General features: G+C 40.3%; 1 protein-coding gene across 4 annotated transcripts; it reads left to right on the top strand.

Moving 5' to 3' along the window:
• The first annotated feature begins 1,014 nt into the window (after positions 1–1,014).
• Positions 1,015–18,587, top strand: LOC122553974 (methylsterol monooxygenase 1-like). 4 transcript variants are annotated; one of them, XM_087978490.1, is made up of 5 exons: positions 1,015–1,297; positions 6,639–6,787; positions 8,177–8,285; positions 10,224–10,378; positions 12,739–18,587. In XM_087978490.1, exons 1-5 carry the CDS (start codon positions 1,274–1,276, stop codon positions 12,941–12,943), a joined length of 642 nt encoding a protein of 213 aa, XP_087834616.1. In that variant the 5' UTR covers positions 1,015–1,273; the 3' UTR covers positions 12,944–18,587. The 4 variants fall into 4 exon arrangements, with proteins under 4 accessions (XP_087834616.1, XP_087834592.1, XP_087834672.1 ...); XM_087978466.1 differs by having other exon boundaries at positions 8,177–8,303; XM_087978546.1 differs by lacking the exon at positions 6,639–6,787.
• Positions 18,588–19,105: the final 518 nt, after the last annotated feature.

Raw genomic sequence — 19,105 nt, 5'->3', positions numbered from 1 at the left:
AATGGATAGAATCTTTTTTTCTCTGCTGTGCTGGGGAGTCCAGGATGGGAGGCAGGCAAGAGCCACAAACATTTTCCAGCTCTGATTTTCAGTCAAGAAACAAGTTAGAAAACAGTAAAGGGTAACAAGACTCAAAGTTAATTGTTACAGGACCTGTTGAGTTTCTTCAGCAAAGTGTGTTTGTCCACCCAAGGGGTGAATACAGGAAGTATTCGATATTTGAAATGTGAACTTTGATTTCTCTTCGCAGATGCTTTTCCAGCAACTTGTTTTTGTTTCTGATTTACAGCATCTGCAGTTCTTTACGTTTGGAGTACTCGATCTTTGTTTAATTAGTTAAAAATCACACCAAACTAGGTTATAGTCCAACAGGTTTTATTTGGAAGTGCTGGCTTTCAGAGCGCTGCTCCTTCGTCAGGTGATTTTGGAGAATAAGATTGTAAGACACAGAATTTATAGCTGAAAATGTGTTGCTGGAAAAGTGCAGCAGGTCAGGCAGCATCCAAGGAGCAGGAGAATCGACGTTTCGGGCATGAGCCCTCCTTGCCCGAAACGTCGATTCTCCTGCTCCTTGGATGCTGCCTGACCTGCTGCGCATTTCCAGCAACACATTTTCAGCTCTGATCTTCAGCATCTGCAGTCCGCACTTTATCCTCATAGAATTTATAGCAAAAGTTTACAGTGTGATGTAACTGAAATTGTATATTGTTTAATGAACTTTTGCAATACTTCGACAACAGTATGAAAGGATATGTCAGCAAAGCAGGTCGATCAAGCTAAGATGTAATTACCTACTTCAATGGTAGTAAGGATTTCAATGGCCTCCTGTTGACCAGTTCCGATATGAGCGCTGCTCGCCTTCTGCTATTGGCTACGGCCTGCCGTCTCGCGGTGCTTGTCCATCCGCTCGGCCAATCAACGGCTTGAGTTGCCTTGCGAAGTTCCGCAGGCGGCCAATGGGCGGCGGAGTGTGTGCTAACAGCTGATGGCATGGAACAGCTGAGCGGTGCGGCCCGCGCTCTGGGAACAGCCCCTGGTGTCTGTGCTCGCGGTCCAGCGCCTGCAGCGATGGATATCACGGCTGGAGCTATCCTGAGCTCAGCCTACCTGGCTGTGCACTCTATGTTTCCTGCGAACCCGCTTCAGGGACCTTTCCATAGCGCTGAATAATTACATCAAGTTTCAGATTACAAGATGGGGCTCGCTACTTGTTGATGAACTCGTCTATTTCTTTTTCTGTCTGCCCGGGTTCATCTTTCAATGCATACCTTACATGCAGAAATATAAAATCCAGCAGGTAGGTGAAAGGGTTCGGGGGCGGTAGCAGACGACTATGATGTTTCTGTTCTTGCACAACACTGCGCTCTTTCACTCCTTTTAAAGAGAGTTGGCCTTGTAATATTTATTCCCTTGGAAAGAAATTCTAATCGAAAGCAAATCAATAATACAATCATTTAAAGCCATTGAGAAAAAGACGTGTGATTGCTTTTTTTTATGGAATACAGGGAGAACTAGCCATTTGGATACAGAACTGGCTCAAAGGAAGAAGACAAAGGGTGGTAGTAGAGGGTTGTTTTTCAGACTGGAGGCCTGTGACCAGTGGAGTGCCACAAGGATGGGTGCTGGGTTCTCTACTTTTTGTCACTTACATAAATGGTTCGGATGCGAGCATAAGAGGTACAGTTAGTAAGTTTGCAGATGACACCAAAATTGGAGGTGTAGTGGACAGCGAAGAGGGTTACTTCAGATTACAACAGGATTTGGACCAGATGGGCCAATGGGCTGAGAAGTGGCAGATGGAGTTTAATTCAGATAAATGCGAGGTGCTGCATTTTGGGAAAGCAACTCTTAGCAGGACTTGTACACTTAATGGTAAGGTCCTAGGGAGTGTTGCTGAACAAAGAGACCTTGGAGTGCAGGTTCATAACTCCTTGAAAGTGGAGTCGCAGGTAGATAGGATAGTGAAGAAGGCGTTTGGTATGCTTTCCTTTATTGGTCAGAGTATTGAGTATAGGAGTTGGGAGGTCATGTTGCGGCTGTACAGGACATTGGTTAGGCCACTGTTGGAATACTGCGTGCAATTCTGGTCTCCTTCCTATCGGAAAGATGTTGTGAAACTTGAAAGGATTCAGAAAAGATTTACAAGGATGTTGCCAGGGTTGGAGGATTTGAGCTACAGGGAGAGGCTGAACAGGCTGGGGCTGTTTTCCCTGGAGCGTTAGAGGCTGAGGGGTGACCTTATAGAGGTTTACAAAATTGAGGGGCATGGATAGGATAAGTAGACAAAGTCTTTTCCCCGAGGTCGGGGAGTCCAGAACTAGAGGGCATAGGTTTAGGGTGAGAGGGGAAAGATATAAAAGAGACCTAATGGGCAATCTTTTCACACAGAGGGTGGTATGTGTATGGAATGAGCTGCCAGTGGATGTGGTGGAGGCTGGTACAATCGCGACATTTAAGAGGCATCTGGATGGGTATATGAATAGGAAGGGTTTGGAGGGATATGGGCCGGATGCTGGCAGGTAGGATTAGATTGGGTTGGAATATCTGGTCGGCATGCCCGGGTTGGACCGAAGGTTCTGTTTCCATGCTGTACATCTCTATGACTCGATACATTTCTACTGCTTGTCGTTTTTATGCTACTGGGAAGATACTGGTGCGATGCAATTTGTATTATGCACGTTGTCTCCTATAAACCATCACACATATTGAAAATTATATAATTTTGGCTGCATGATTGAGTTCAGAGTAATTTTCTCATTCTTTCTATCAAGAAAAACTGGCTACAATTAGAGGTTGAGTTTTTGACTGGAAATTCTATAGTTCGAATATTTTGGTTGGGTCTGTTTTTATCCAATGTATGCAGGATTTTTTTCCTGACACAGCGTGTAAACAGGCCAATAAGGGGTGAGGTCACATTTAGATTTGGTACTCAGTAATGAACCTAGCCAGGTGTTAGATTTTGGAGGTAGGTGAGAACTTTGGTGATCGTGACCACAGTTTGGTTATGTTTACTTTAGTGATGGAAAGGGATAGGTATATAATGCAGGGCAAGAGTTATTGCTGGGGGAAAGGCAATTATAATGTGATTAGACAAGATTTAGAATGCACAGGATGGGGAAGAAAACTGCAGGGGATAGACACAATTGAAATGTGGAGTTTATTCAAGGAACAGAGACTGCATGTCCTTGATAAGTATCTATCTGTCAGGCATGGAGGAAGTAGTTGAGCAAGGGAGCCACGGTTTACTAGAGAAGTTGAATTTCTTATCAAGAGGAAGAAGGCGGCTTGTTAGGATGAGATGTGAAGGCTCAGTTAGGGCACTTGAGAGTTACATGTCAGTCAGGAGAGACCTAAAGAGAGAGCTAAGAGGAGCCACGAGGGGACATGAGAAGTTGTTAGCAGGTAGGATCAAGGAAAACCCTAAAGCTTTCTGTAAGTACATCAGGGAAAAAAAAGTAATTCGAGAAAGATTAGGGCCAATCAAGGATAGTAGTGGGGAAATTGTGCATGGAGTCTGAGGAGATAGGGGAAGTGCTAAATGAATATTTTTCATCACTATTTTTACTGGAAAAAGGAAATGTGGTTGAGGAGGATACTGAGATACAGGCTACTAGACTAGATGGGATTGATGTTCGCAAGGAGGTGGTGTTACCAATTCTGGAAAGTGTGAAAATAGATAAGTCCCATAGGATTCTCTGGGAAGCCAGGGAGGAGATTGTAGAGCCTTTGGTTTTGATCTTTATGTCATCATTGTCTAGAGGAATAGTGCTGGAAGACTGGAGGATGGCAAATATTGTTCCCTTGTTCCAGAAGGGGAGTAGAGACGACCCTGGTAATTACAGACCAGTGAGCGTTACTTTGGTTGTGGGTGAAGTGTTGGAAAAGCTTATGAGAGAGAGGATCTATAATCATCTAGAGAGGAATAAGTTGATTAGGGATAGTCAACAGAATTTTGTAATGGGCAGGTTGTGCCTCACAAACCTTATTGACTTTGAGATGATGACCAAACATGTGATTGAGGGTAAAGTGATTGTGGGGTATATGGATTTCTGTAAGGTGCTTGATAAGGTTTCCCATGGTAGGCTGTTGCACAAAATGCAGAGGCATGGGATTGAAGGTGATTTAGCGGTTTGGCTCAGAAATTGGCTAGCTGAAAGAAGACAGAAGGTGGTTATTGATGGGAAATATTCATTCTGAAGTTCAGTTACTAGTGGTGTACTGCAAGCATCTGTTTTGGGTCTACTACTGTTTTTCATTTTTATAGATTACACATCTCTGGCAAACCTGGCCCAAAGTTCCAAATGCTATCGCAGTTCCACAAGAGCCACACTGACTGCAGTAGATATTTTCTAATCCATGTGTTTAGAGATAGGTATTTCCTGCTCCTCGGATGCTGCCTGACTTGCTGTGCTTTTCCAGCACCACTCTGATCTAAACTCCGGTTTCCAGCATCTGCAGTCCTCACTTTTGCCTACGTTGTTTGACCAAGCAGAGTCAAATGCCTTGTTTAAACAAACATTGGTCGTTTACTGGTGCACACAGTGGTACCTCACCACTGGAGCACCTCAATCAAAGTCCACTTGCCAACTAAATTGCACCTCCTCCTGTTCTGGCAAATGGAAAACAAAGATTTGACAAGATTTTTTTTCAGTAATAATCGAGTTCTGTACTCACCAGTAACTACATATATTTTTCTTGTGATATTAAGGAAGGTAATTAAAAAATTTCTTCACAGAAGAAGGTTTGAAATGAAGAGGTACTTAAGAAAGGAATTGCAAAGTCTGGGAGGCAAAAGGCGCAACCGCAAATAGTGGGTTGGAAAGCCCATGATGCACTTGGTGTGATTGAGCAAAGAAGCCAAATTTTCTCCTGGAAAGCACTTTGTTGAAGCAATTGGGTTCTTATGACAATCCAATCATTTGGTCACCATTACTGATTCCAGTTTTTTTTAAATTTAAGATTTTGTTTGAATAGCTGAATTTAAATTCCCCAGTTTCCAGGGTAGGATTTGAGCTTGCATTTCTGAGTTATTAGTTCAGCTCTCTGGTTTACTAGTCTAGTAATGTGGCAATCATTACTGTTACAGAGTCATAGAGATGTACAGCATGGAAACAGATCCTTTGGTCCAACCCGTCCATGCCAACCAGATATCCCAACCCAATTTAGACCCACCTGCCAGCGTCCGGCCCATATCCCTCCAAACCCTTCCTATTCATATACCCATCCAAATACCTTTTAAATGTTGCAATTGTACCAGCCTCCACCACATCCTCTGGCAGCTCATTCCATACACGTACCATCCTCTGCGTGAAAAAGTTGCCCCTTAGGTCTCTTTTATATCTTTCCCCTCTCACCCTAAAACTATGCCCTCTAGTTCTGGACTCCCCGACCCCAGGGAAAAGATTTTGTCTATTGATCCTATCCATGCCCCTCATAATTTTATAAACCTCTATAAGGTCACCCCTCTGATGCTCCAGGGAAAACACCCACAACATCCTCCAACCCTGGCAACATCCTTGTAAATCTTTTCTGAACCCTTTCAAGTTTCATAACATCTTTCCGATAGGAAGGTGACCAGAATTGAAAGCAATATTCCAACAGTGGCTTAAACAATGTCCTGTACAGCTGCAACATGACCTCCCAACTCCTGTACTCAATACTCTGACCAATAAAAGAACTTGCAGTAATTTTATACCTGCTGTAATATGGGATTCCGAATCTTGCACAGTACTCTTGATGAGATTCCAAATTAGTTTTATCCAACTATTCTGATTTTTAGGTCTGGTATTCCTTTCTAGATAGTGTTTTGTTTGTGTTATGTGTGGTCTTGTTAACTGTAATGCTGCTATTATTCATTTTTTATTGTACTCCTAAATTCCTTATCTATCCTTTCACCTTCACCCACTGCCTCCCTCAACCCCACCAAAACACCATTTAATTTTCCAAGGAGCGTGTGACCCTACTTAACTACTAAAATATAACATCTCAGATTCATAGACTCAGAGTTATACAGTACCGAAACAAACCCTACCGACCAACTTGTCTGTGCCAACTAGATATCCTAAACTGATCTAGTTCCATTTGCCAGTATTTGGTCCATATCTGTCTAAACCCTTCCTATGCACCTACCCATCATATTGAAATTAATTTATCATTTACATGTCCATTCTGCATGCTTATTAATATCATCTTCCTTGACTCAAAAAGTTGTGAATATGTCAGTAAGTGTTGGTGACATTTTGCTGTGGAGATCTGCACAGATGGGCTGTCTATTGTCCTTGCATACTCTTCCATGTTTAAAAATGTTGTAATGTGAAATCAAATAAACCATTAATGTGGACTGCATGTCACCAGTTGTAATAACTTCAGACATATGGCATCGAATTGCTGTAAACTCCATTAGCAATATCTTTGGACACTTTGTGGTGAGGATAATAACTCCATGTGTGAAGCTTTGTGTACTGTCTACGTTGTCAGATGCTATTTGCTACCTACTGTGCATTAGAACCTTTTTGCTATAAGGTTCAAGAGGTAAGCAATCATTAAAGATTGTTTTAATTTTTTTAATGTAAGTTTTTCTTCATGTAAGATTCTTTTGAGATTTAAATCACATCTACATCTGTTCCTTTCCTTTCCAGGACAAGCCAGAGACGTGGGAACAACAATGGAAATGTTTCAAAGTGTTACTCTTCAATCATTTCTGTATCCAGTTACCAATGATTTGTGGCACTTATTATTTCACTGAGTACTTCAACATCCCTTACACCTGGGAGTCAATGCCAAGATGGTAGTATTGTACTTGCTGTACTTTTTGGGAGGCAGTTTGTTTTAATTGTCCAATTTCTATTTGTAGTTAAAATTGCTGTTTTACTAGAATGCTGACCTTATATCCACAGAACATCCAGAAGAGTTTTACAGCTAATTGAATATTGAATTGTATTAATTGTTGTAGTATGGGAAAATGTGGCAACCAATTAACACAGTTAGGACCAGAAACTGCAAGAAAATAATGCCAGGATTTTGTGTTTGAGTTATATTGATTGATGGATACATGTTGGCCATGACACTAGAAAGAAATGCCCAGCTCAGCTTTGAATGGTGACATACATTTTTTTGGATTGACAGAGAGGTAGCTAGGCCCTCCATTTAATCTCCCACCTGGCAAGCCAGTATGTGCAATGATATGTTCTGCTGTATGTCAGTGTTATTGCCTCTGGTATCTAGTGTGGAACATGAATCACCACCTCCTGGCTCAGATATTAGTGTGCCACTAGGGAGCAAAATATGGCGACTGGTTGTAAGTAAACCTGGTATTTTGAAGCACCTCAGAAAAAAGGTTAGGGAGGATCTTAATTTTTGTGGAAATAAGACGGATTGTTGGAAATAGTTTAAAAAAGTGACACAGTCACACCCTCTGAAAATAAATTTATTGAAAGTGTAAAGAAGAGTGCAAGGTGGTGAAATTGCAGATGGATTTTGTTCAGGTTAATTTAGTTTTTTTCGAAGAATGGGCTGCACTACAACTGAATGTACAGCATGAGAGCCATTTTCTGAAGTTAGTCACCTTGTATTCCAAACAATTATGGTTCACTCAGCCTAAACACTTATGTATTATATTACATTTAAAAAATAATTTACAGAGTCAGTTGTACAGTACCAAAACAAACCCCATGGACCAACTTGTCTGTGCCAACCAGATATCCTAAACTGATCTAGTTCCATTTGCCAGTATTTGGTCCATATCTGTCTAAACCCTTCCTATGCACCTACCCATCATATTGAAATTAATTTATCATTTACATGTCCATTCTGCATGCTTATTAATATCATCTTCCTTGACTCAAAAAGTTGTGAATATGTCAGTAAGTGTTGGTGACATTTTGCTGTGGAGATCTGCACAGATGGGCTGTCTATTGTCCTTGCATACTTTTCACATTTTTACGTGTTGAAATGTGAAGTCAAATGGACCATTAATGTCGACTGCATGTCTCCAAGTTGTAATAATTGGTTTGGATTATATGAGGTTATCCTTACACCACAGTATTTGGCATATCATCAATTGTTACTTACAATTTGTTTTTACACAGTTCTTCTAAACGTTTGATTATTGTCTTTGGCTCTATCCATTTAAATTGACTGGAGAGTATGTTCCTAACTATATTCTGTGAATCTCCAGGTACGTGCTGCTGGCTCAGTGCCTTGGTTGTGCAGTTGTTGAGGATACCTGGCACTATTTCTTGCACAGATTGTTACATCACCGGAGAATCTACAAATATGTTCACAAGGTGCATCATGATTTTTCGGTTAGTTCCAAGCATACTGTTTTTATTTTCTGCAATTCTATGCTGTTTGATTTAAAGAGTTTACCAAAAGATGAGAGCAAACTCTCCTCTTAATAATCAGAATGTTCCCTGTAACTCTAGGGCTGCAATGAGACCTTTTCCAAAACTTTGGTTTTACTAATTTGAATTTGCGCAACTTCTTGCTCCATTCCATATGTTGGACTTCAATTTGCAAGATTTACGAATTGATGCTGGTTCATCAGTGCTTTGGCTAACTTTTTTAAATTCCTCAAATACATCAATGTATTGTCTGTTTTAAAGTATGTAATTCAATCCTTGGTACTGGGATCTTTGACAAGACAGAAAATTCTCATTGCATTTTAGAAATTTCCTTTCCAATAATGGTTATCATTGATACAGCCTTTATTGATCATTCCTAGTTGCCCTTGAGAATTTAGTGAGCCATCTTTTTTTTTTAGACTTATGCTTTTGCAAATTGTGTGGAAAAAGTTAATATTTCTAAATGGCTGATTGTCTTTTCCAAACACTCCTCCTGCATTTGGTTCAAAATGCAACTAAACTAGTCTTTTGTTACATGGGGTATAACCATTCTTTCTAGCTTCCAACTGTATGGTGTTATTAATGTCACTAGTGATATTAGTTTTGCCAAACTGTGGAGGAACTGATTGGTTAGTGGTAATGAATTTGTCAGTTTCCAACATACACCAAAATGAGTCTTTGGTAACAATGCCAGTTCTTACATCTGTATAAGAAACGGAGCTGCTTTATTTAATCCTGATATTGCTACTGTGGAACTTCTTATCAAGAAGCTTCACTTTGAGGTTTTCTTTCATACAATTGCACTGCAGTTACATGCATCTTCCTAACTTGCAAAAAGCTGCAAAGAGCGTAAGAATTAGGAGCGGGAGTGGCCCATTTTAGCATTCTCCACCAATCAATAAGATCGTGGCTGATCCAACTTTCACTCCGCTTCCCTCTCTACTCCCATAACATTTGACTCCATTGTCAATCGAGTAATATATGTAAAACAATTAGACTTCAGATTATTTAACTTGACCTATCAATGCAAAATTACCAAGGCATGTGCAAAAATGTTTCAAGATATATCAGACTTTGTGACAATTTATGTGCATGTTCATACGTATGTGCTTATCCAAGCACATACAACCACAGTAGTAAATATCCAAGCACATACAACCACAGTAGTAAAAAGAAGCTTATTTCTTTTATTGTCCTGTTTGGATGTATTCTAATACAGATGCATGGTGATCACATCATGGCTGGGACTTCAATGTGCCTCTCCTGATGTAGAGGTAGGGACACTACCACAGGAATATTAAAAGCCACATTATGTACAGAAATCAAATTGTTAGACAGAGGTAAATATACAAATAGATGAGCAAAACTTTGCAAGATCTGCCCTTGAGTCAAAAGGTGTTGCAGAACATTTCCTTGATTTTAAAGTTAGATATTGCATATCAGAGTGGAATTGCGTTAATGAGACAAATGATTCTTCTCATTTTCTTAGTACAGGTGCACAATCCTTTCTCCGAAATGCTCGGGACCAACTGGTTTTCAGAATTCAGAATTTTTCGAATTTCAGAATAAGTGACAGTTTGGTGAAATTTTTTTTTAAAATTCCCAAAAGACAGACTTACTGTGAGTACAACAGGCCCTGAAACAGAATTGAGGCCTGCCAGTGTTGGGTCACACCCCCCACATTTCGCATCTGAGTGACACACATTGAGTGGGTGTGGATTTGGGTTAACTGGTTGCACGCCAAACAACTTGTTAATGGGGGAAAAAAAAAACGTTACACAAAAACCTTTGGACTTTGGAGCTTTTCGGATAAAAGGTTGTCTATCTGTACAAAAAATGTAAGTTTACCAAACTCTATCGATTTGAAATGTTTTCTTCTAGTCCCCGTTTGGCATGCAAGCTGAATATGCACATCCACTGGAGACCATTCTCCTTGGAGCAGGCTTCTTCATTGGAATCATGATATTCTGTAACCACGTGATGCTGCTGTGGGCTTGGGTTACTTTTTGCCTACTGGAAACTATTGATGTCCACAGGTAGGTCTGAATATGTTGTGAGGTGAGACTGGTTTAGTTGATCAAAACAAAAACAGAAATTGCTGGAGAAGTTGAGCAGGTCTGGCATGCATCTGTGGGAAGAAAGCAGAGTTCATGTTTTGGGCCTGATGACTCTTCAGAACTGTTAGCAGCGATGAAAACGTGGTACTTATGCTGAAGACAAGCTTGCAGAGGGGGAGGTGAATGGGCTAATGGAGAATTCTTAGTTGGGAAAGAAGGTGGATGTTTCTGAGGCTCCCCTACAGAAGTCGTTGAAGGGTTACACTCCAAACGTTACACTTCTTCACCTCCCATTGCTGCCTGGCTTGCTGTGTTCTTCCAGCCTCCTGCTTGTTTACCTTGGATTCCAGCATCAGTCATTGTTTTGCCTCTCCCCTATAGGAGATGGCATTCTCAGAACAGATGCAACGGATTAACTGTGGTCAACAGGGCCCTTAGCCATGTTTGCCCATCTCCTGCATTTCTGCCCTGACCCATTCGCTTCCCTCCTACAACAATGATAGTGGTAGGCACTTACCACTCCACCAGCATCCACACACAAAGGATTGTAAGCCACTATTTGTCACCTCCAGCAGGATGTCATGACTAGATATCCACTTCCTCTCTCCTTCCTTGAGAGTGTTCCACAAGGATCGTTCCCTCTGGGACGTTCTGGTGAACTCCTCCATTCCCAAGGTAAAAACAATGACTGCAGATGCTAGAACCCAGATTCTGGATTAGAGTAGTGCTGGAAAAGCACATCAGTTCAGGCAGCATCCGAGGAGTAGGAAAATTGACGTTTCGGGCAAAAGCCCTTCATTCTCCATTCCCAACACCACTTCATGGCCATCACGGCATTTTGCAGAAGGTGTAATGTCTGCCTGCTTACCTCCTCGCTCCTTATCATTCCAAAGCCCCAGCCACACCATGTAAGTGAAGTGGTAATTATTTAAACAGTATGTATTCATAACTCACGATGTGGTCACCTCTAAACTGGGAGACCAAACACAGGCCGGATGGCCACTTTGCAAAACCCCATTTTCTGCAAAGGTGACCTGAACTTCAAGTTGCCTGACACTTCAACACGCCACCATGTTCCTATGCTTTCGGAGGCCTGCTACAGTCTTCCAGCAATTTCTGTTTATGTTTCTGATTTTCCAGCATCTGTGGATCTTTGGTTTTCTTTGTTTTTGGCTATACAGTCAGTTCTTCTATAATGTGATGGTTGCATTCTGGTGCAGCCCCACATTATAGAAAAATCATGCTTTAGAAACCACGCTTAAAGTGTTGGTGATGTAATTACAGCCAACACATGTTTTAAAACTTTGTGGTTTTGAAACAGCGTCCCCAATTCATCAATTGTCTTACAGTGAATTTGCATTGAGAAACATTCATTGTAGCAGAACGGTGTATTATACTTGGTCACCTCGCTTAAGATGTGGATTGTAAGTAGCCACGACTCAACATGAATACTTGTGGTACTCCACTAGCTGCACCTTGTCATCCTGAAAATGCCCTGTTCATTCCTACTGGGTTTGTTTTATGATAATTAATTGTGCACTATTCTCAATCTATGTTAATACGTTCCCCCAATTCCTTGAAATTATGGAAAAATCCTTTGCGTATTTTTTTAATGTGCTCTTTTCTTCAAAATTATGAACAATTTAAAATAATTTTCAATATTAACAATTGGCTTTGATCTTCGTCCGTTAGCAGTGCATGTTGAGAGGTTTGCAGCTATCGGACCGGTCAGGTAAGAGTTTGGGTTGATGTCTCCAGCGGTTGCAATAAATCTTTACCATACATTTGTTTTAGGACTGCTCCCAGCAGGTCAGAACCTTTCCTGATCAGCACTTAGCACCAACACCTCACTCTTTGTTCTCCATCTTTCTCACGTAGAGAGATGCACATAGACACATGTCCTCAAGCTGTTCCCGGTATAAGTGATTTGAAGGCACTGGGGTGGTTGGTGGCTGTTGGTGTGGTTTAGCTTTAAGCAGGGTCATATTGCTACCATCAATTAAGAAATTAATTTGCCTGTCATTGAGCCCAAATGCATATCTCAAGGGGCCTATCTCCAGCTTGTAATGCCACAAAGGGGATTTGGCTGTGCTGAAAATGGACCATTACTAGGCTGTTGCACTAACTTTGCTGTTGGAGTCATTTCAAACTTGAGAAAGCAAATTCCTTTGTCCCTTATAATTAAGCCAAGGTTAAACTACTTGATTCAGTTAATGATGAACATTGCCACTTTACAGCTGACTGCAAGATCTGGGCCATTTCATAGCTTTGTTTTGCAATACTGATACCTTTTATATGTTAATGACATTTTAACCACATCTTGCATTTCTTATCCCCAGTGGTTATGATATCCCTGTGAATCCATTGCATCTGATTCCATTTTATGTTGGAGCTCGATTTCATGATTTTCATCACATGAACTTTATTGGAAATTATGCTTCAACCTTTACCTACTGGGATAAAATCTTTGGAACAGACTCCCAGTTCCACGCGTACTATGCAAAGTTTACCAGCAAAGAAAAGCTAGAAGATAAGATAAACTGAAGCCCAACAACTAAAACCTTCTCTAACTTTTCAGTTCAGGATAGAGGTGTTGATTTATTTGTCCTGGGTTTCTGCTAAGTATCCCCTCATCATCTCTTGCTATAAGGGAGGTTATTAGGCTGAGCTAAAATTTTTCATCAGCTGTGTTGCACTCTCAGTTTAAGTCTCTTGTGTCACTCAGGAATGTCTGAGATTTGGAAAGAGCAATTCCACCTCCTGAAATTCAAGGAGCTGACCCCTCTTCATACTTGACCGGCTATTATTGTTTTACAAATTCACCAAAACAAAATGTTTATATTATAACAGCAAATGGGACACAATTTGAATTGCCTTTTCAGTAACTTAAGCAGTGTGCATTGTGTTCCCACTATATAATACTGCATCGTCATGTGATGTAAAGCCTGTCCTTGTATCAGCAGTTGTATTGTTTTGGACCAGTTTGACTTATCATCATTTATAAATCTGATGAATACAGACACCAGCTTTCACAGATTTGTATATAATCCTTAAAAATCAGCCGTCTAGGTATGAGAGAAAACTCCCCTTAAAACTGGAATAATTTGCAGAAGCTTTTAGGTTTTGTCAATGTTCTGGGTGATTTCAATTTATTATATTTGATTTCTTGGTAAATATATATTGAGGCAGAATGGGCTGGGCTGTTTTCCCTGGAGCGTCAGAGGACTGAGGGATGACAATATAGAGGTTTATAAAATCATGAGGGGCATGGATAGATGAAAATAGACAAGGTCTTTTCCCTAGGGTAGAGGAGTCCAGAACTAGAGGGCACGGGTTTAGGGTGAGAGGGGAAAGATTTAAAAGGGACCAAAGGGGCAACTTTCCTTGCATAGGATGATATGTGTATGGAATGAGCTATCAAAGGAACTGGTGGAGGCTGGTACAATTGCAACATTTAAAAGGCATCTGGATGGGTATATGGATAGGAAGGGTTTAGAAGGATATGGGTTGGGTGCTGGCAAATGGGGCTAGATTAATTCAGGATATCTGGTCAGCATTGATGAGTTGGACCAAAGGGTCTGTTTCTGTGCTGTACATCTGTGACTCTATGACTAAGATTTTCTTGACAGTATTTTAATATTAATGAACCTTGATTGCATTAAAACTCTTGATTACATCCCTAGACTTGATGAAATTGGTAAGTATTCATTTTCATATTTGCATCTAATAGTTTGGGGAAAAATAAATTGTTAAAGAAATATTTCATGAAGTTTGTTCAGTTTTTATTACCAATAAGTGGAAGAGTTTTCCTTTTGATGTACTTTTTGGTTTGGAAGGCATTATCTTCTGCAGTCTGCAAAGTGGAATACGTTATCTTCAGTAGTCTGCAAATTGGAATACATTACAAAAAGTATTATCTGTATTTTGGAATCAATTTCATTTATTTTTGTTTTAAAAGCAACTTGGCATTGAGTCAGGAATTTGTTCATTTTATTTGTTCTTGATGTGTTTGGTATTGTTTGCATTTATTATGCATTGATGTATAAGAAGAAACACAATAGATGAACAAACAGGAAATTTTAATTCTGCATTATAAATTGAGACTGATTTTGTGGAATAATAAAACACTGTACTAAAACCTTGTTTTACCGTACATATCCACTGCATAAACGGATTTTTTTCTCCTGTTTCTATGACAACCAATATGAGCTAGTTCTTGTGTGGAATGATAAACAACAGATTAGAGAATTTATCACATGGGAATTGAATGTTGTATTGGTAGAAAATCTCACTTTTAACAATTGCTGTGGATATTTGAACAATGCCTTGATACAAATATATAACATTTCAACAGCTTTACAAATTCTCTAATCAGTCTGGGGTTAAGACTTTGTTTAATGAATGATAGCAAAGTGTGAGCACAGTTCACATCAGCACTTGTGTTGCCAATTTCACCGGATGTATGGTGAAAGAACGTATGGATCACTGTATTCCGTTCAAACTTTCATTGAAGACCCTATGTCTACTCCCTGTACCCTAACAAAATTGTTAGCCTTTAAAGTTGAATGAATAAGCAGCTGCTAAAGTGAATGGGTTGGATTTTCTGAGGAGTAACAATGCAGATTGCTAGTCTGGCTCCTCCTTTTTATGACAGGAGATTCAAATTGGGGCTTCTTCAGAAATGCAGAGAAATTCAGAAATACTTCTATTCTGACAGATTTTCCATAGCTCAGAACTGTCAAAGGAACGTAATCCCATGGCCACTTCTCACTGCAGTCAGTAGGGGAGATGATGGCCTAGCCATAATTAATCCAGAGACCCAGATAATGTTTTGGGAGTGCTGGTTCAAATCCTGCCATGGCAGATGGCGGAATTTTCAATTGTATAAAAATCTGGAATTAAAGAGTTGAATGATGACCATACATTCATTGTCAATTATTGGATAACTCCATCTGATTCATTAGTGACCCTGTAGGGGAGGAAATCTACTTGTCTTACCTACATATGACTCAAGACTCACAGTAATGTAGTTGACTCTCAACTGCAAATTAGGGATGGGCAGTAAATACTGGCCTGGCCAGTGGCATCCATGTCCCATGAATTATTTTATTTTTATAGTTGCTGTATTCTGAAATGTGAAAGTCCTGCCAGTTGCTGTCAGATGTTAAGTACCTGAGCTAAGTGTGATATCAAGATGCTGGGTGGATTGGTTGGTGGCTGAGTAGGGTGATAGTTGCGGCATGGTGCCTGGTGTCAGATGAGTTTGAAGCTAGGGTGCCAGTTTTTAGATTAGAATAGATTACATTACAGTGTGGAAACAGGCCCTTCGGCCCAACAAGTCCACACCAACCCGCCGAAGCGCAACCCACCCAGACCACTACATTTACCTCTTACCTAACACTGCGGGCAATTTAGCATGGCCAATTCACCTGACCTGCACATCTTTGGACTGTGGGAGGAAACCGGAGCACCCGGAGGAAACCCACGTAGACACTGGGAGAATGTGCAAACTCCACACAGTCAGTTGCCTGAGGCGGGAATTGAACCCGGGTCTCCGGCGCTGTGAGGCAGCAGTGCTAACCACTGTGCCACGGTGCCGCCCAGAAATAAGTTGAATAAGATGCCAAGTGGGAAGTGTTTAGGGTGCAAGGGGGCCAGGTAATTGATATGCTTATGGCAAGTCAAGATGGATGAGAAGAATTGATTAGATTAGATTCTCCACTGTGTGGAAACAGGCCCTTTGGCCCAACACGTCCACACTGAACCTCCGAAGAGTAACCTGCCTAGATCCATTTCCTTCTGACTAATGCATCTAACACAACGGGCAATTTAGCATGGCCCGTTCACCTGATCTGCACATCTTTGGACTGTGGGAGGAAACTGGAGCACCCGGAGGAAACCCACGCAGGCACGGGGAGAATTTGCAAATTCCATGCAGACAGTCGCTCAAGGCTGGAATTGAACCCAGGTCCCTGGTGCTTTGAGATCTGGTGTAGGAGAGGATATCATGCCTGGGAGGGTTCTGTTCCAGATGGGGGAAGATGAAGCGCGTGGCAAGGCAGGTCTGGCAGGCGATATGGGATTCAGGGGTAAAGGGGAAGAGCATGCTGGGGGAAGGGAGTTAAGGTTTGGCTCTCTGGCTGGTATCTGAGTTGGGGTTAGGAAGGAGAAGATGCATTTTGGAGCATGTGAAGTAAATATGGGCTCATTTAAATAGTCACATTGGAGTTAAACTACATAGTTAATAAATAACATTTCCTGAGTAAATATTTACTTAATTTAATTGGAATCTCACTGATTTAAATGGATTCTTTCAGAGCGTTCCAGATGTAGGGGAATTGTCCACCAGAATCTTCAAATTGCCAGGCAAATCCTTCAGAGCCTGCTGCAATTTCTTAGGATTCCAGTGTTCAACTCCCATTTACACTGGAATAGTGCCTGTCTGTCTGGCCATCAGAAAATCTGGACCATTGTATTTAACACATATCACTTGAAAAGCATGACTTAGCCAGCAGGTGGCTCTGCAGCATTGCATTTACTAAATTTCTAATTCTTATTGAGATCCATGTGTTGGGCATGCAGTTTTTTTATCATCATGATCACTCAGATTATTTTGGGTTTAGTTTAACATGTCATAATTTGAAACTTTTTAAAAATTCCACTCAATAAATTTTAGAAATGCCCTTAGTTACCAGCCCATACCACGTATTTGTATTTTTGTGTATCTTCACTTGATATAGTATTCCCGGTTATGCAAAGATGCATTGTACATTGACCACTGGATCACTTAATGGCCTGCGTCCGGTTGATACTGGAGGCTGTGAAGTCTGGCAACTTGCAAGGGAATGCTTCTATATTGACCAATTTCCTTTCTCTGAGGTATGTTTCCCTATACCTTCCTACCACCATTCACTGAGACCACTTGTTGGCTACTCCTCTAGTGTCCCATGCTGAGATTCCTTTTGGCCTGACTGCTTCCACATTGAAATAGTTTTCCATTCTAACATTATCTCTGCTACTCTAATTTTTTTTCCCTTTCTGTCCATATCTCCTTCTGTCTTTCTCACCACACTCAGTGTGGTGTTTTCAGTGTAATATAGTGGCCCAGAATTTGCTCTAGTCTTGTCAATGGCACCAACCATTAACTGGACTTGTCTCTGAATGCCTGAGCACTTTTATCATGAACTATATAATATATTTTGACATTGAAAGGTTGTCTTAAGAAATTTGCAAGGGTAACTATGGTAATTGAAAATCCTTATTTAAATCCTTCATATGTGCAGGTAAGTATTTGAAAAGATTGTAAAATAATAAAAAGCTAATGATTCTGAATTAAGACTGCTTTATTATTTACATTGTGGCCCTGCAAGTTCCACTTCCCTTACAGTTGTGTTTCTTTATTTATGTAGTTAGCCAAGACTTTTGTTGACCAGTAATGAATTAAGACTGTTCTCTAATTTGCGGAAAGTCCATACTGTTAACAGCACAGTGAAGGAAATTGGGACCTAGATGAATAGGGCCCTAGGATACCAAAAGAAATGCTGTTAGGATTGAGAAAGATGGTGCAATCACTGTCAAAAACAGACCCACAAGAGAAACCAAGATTAATTTCTCTCTCAATTCAAAGGAAACGTTTTTTTAAAAATAAAATGCCATTTAAAAATCTCACTGAAAAATTAAAATGTGATGAAAAGCGACTCTGAGGTACTTGAAGTAATCAGATTGCCAGGGTGTGTCCTTGACAGTCTTCAACATTTATGCTGTGGCAAGATTAACAAAGTTCCAAAAAAAAGCTGAAGGGCCAGGTACTGATTTTTCCTGTTAATGACACAGTAGCTCAACTCACAGCAATTTAGCATTTTCACATTTAACCACACCTCTTGCCTGGAATTGCTGTAACTTTTGAACATAAATAACAAGTGCCATACAAGTTTATTGTTGTTTTCACAGCAAATTCTGGTCAATAATATGTGGTTTGTATAATTGCTCTATAATTGTTCAATTTATCTGTTTTCACTCTCTGCCCTTTTATCATGAATGATATATGTATATTTTGACATTGAAAGGTTGCCTTAAGAAATTTACAGGAGTTAACTGGTAATTGTAAATCCTTATTTAAATCTTTCATTTATGCAGGGATGTATTTGAAAAGTTTGTAAATAAATTTAATAAAAAGCTAATAACTCTGAATTAAGACCGCTGTATGATTTGCATTGTGACTCTGCAAGTTCCAGTTCCTTTACACGTGTGTTTCTTTATTTATGTAGTCAGCCAAAACCTTTGTTGACTACTACCTCAAGATGGTGTAAAGTATACTTGTCAATCCAGAATGAATTGTAATAGCGTTGGGGCAATGTCCGAAAATGTGGCATAAGTCATTGCAGCCATAATCTCACTGTGGGTGCCAGAGTAAACATTTTATGGTTTACAATGATATTTTCTCTTCTCATGAGATCTGCTAGGGTAGGTGCAATGCAAGGGGATATCTGCTTGCCTAATTGGTCTGTCATTGATTTTAGTCAGAGGTCTTGCATTAATTGGCTATTTGACACCAGAAAACCTGGGAGATTAGGTGAGGGATTAGGAGGGAGATGTGAAGGAAGATTTGATTTGATTTGATTGATTTATTGTCATGTGTACCTAAGTACAGTGAAAAGCTTTGTTTACGAGCAGGTTATAGTAAGCAAGGAGCATAGGGTGAAAAAA

The sequence above is a fragment of the Chiloscyllium plagiosum genome, unplaced genomic scaffold (genome assembly GCF_037043375.1).
Source record: "Chiloscyllium plagiosum isolate Xiang-an unplaced genomic scaffold, Cpla_swu_hap1 HiC_scaffold_1, whole genome shotgun sequence".
NCBI classification, from domain to species: domain Eukaryota; kingdom Metazoa; phylum Chordata; class Chondrichthyes; order Orectolobiformes; family Hemiscylliidae; genus Chiloscyllium; species Chiloscyllium plagiosum.
This window is presented reverse-complemented; position numbering and strand designations above follow the sequence as displayed.

Excerpts from the sequence above, each read along its gene's own strand:
- LOC122553974 (XM_087978466.1), top strand. The coding sequence starts at position 1,274 with ATGCAGAAATATAAAATCCAGCAG. Across the intron at positions 6,788-8,176 it reads TGGGAGTCAATGCCAAGATG|GTACGTGCTGCTGGCTCAGT; the intron begins GTAGTATTGTAC and ends GTGAATCTCCAG. Across the intron at positions 8,304-10,223 it reads AGGTGCATCATGATTTTTCG|TCCCCGTTTGGCATGCAAGC; the intron begins GTTAGTTCCAAG and ends GTTTTCTTCTAG.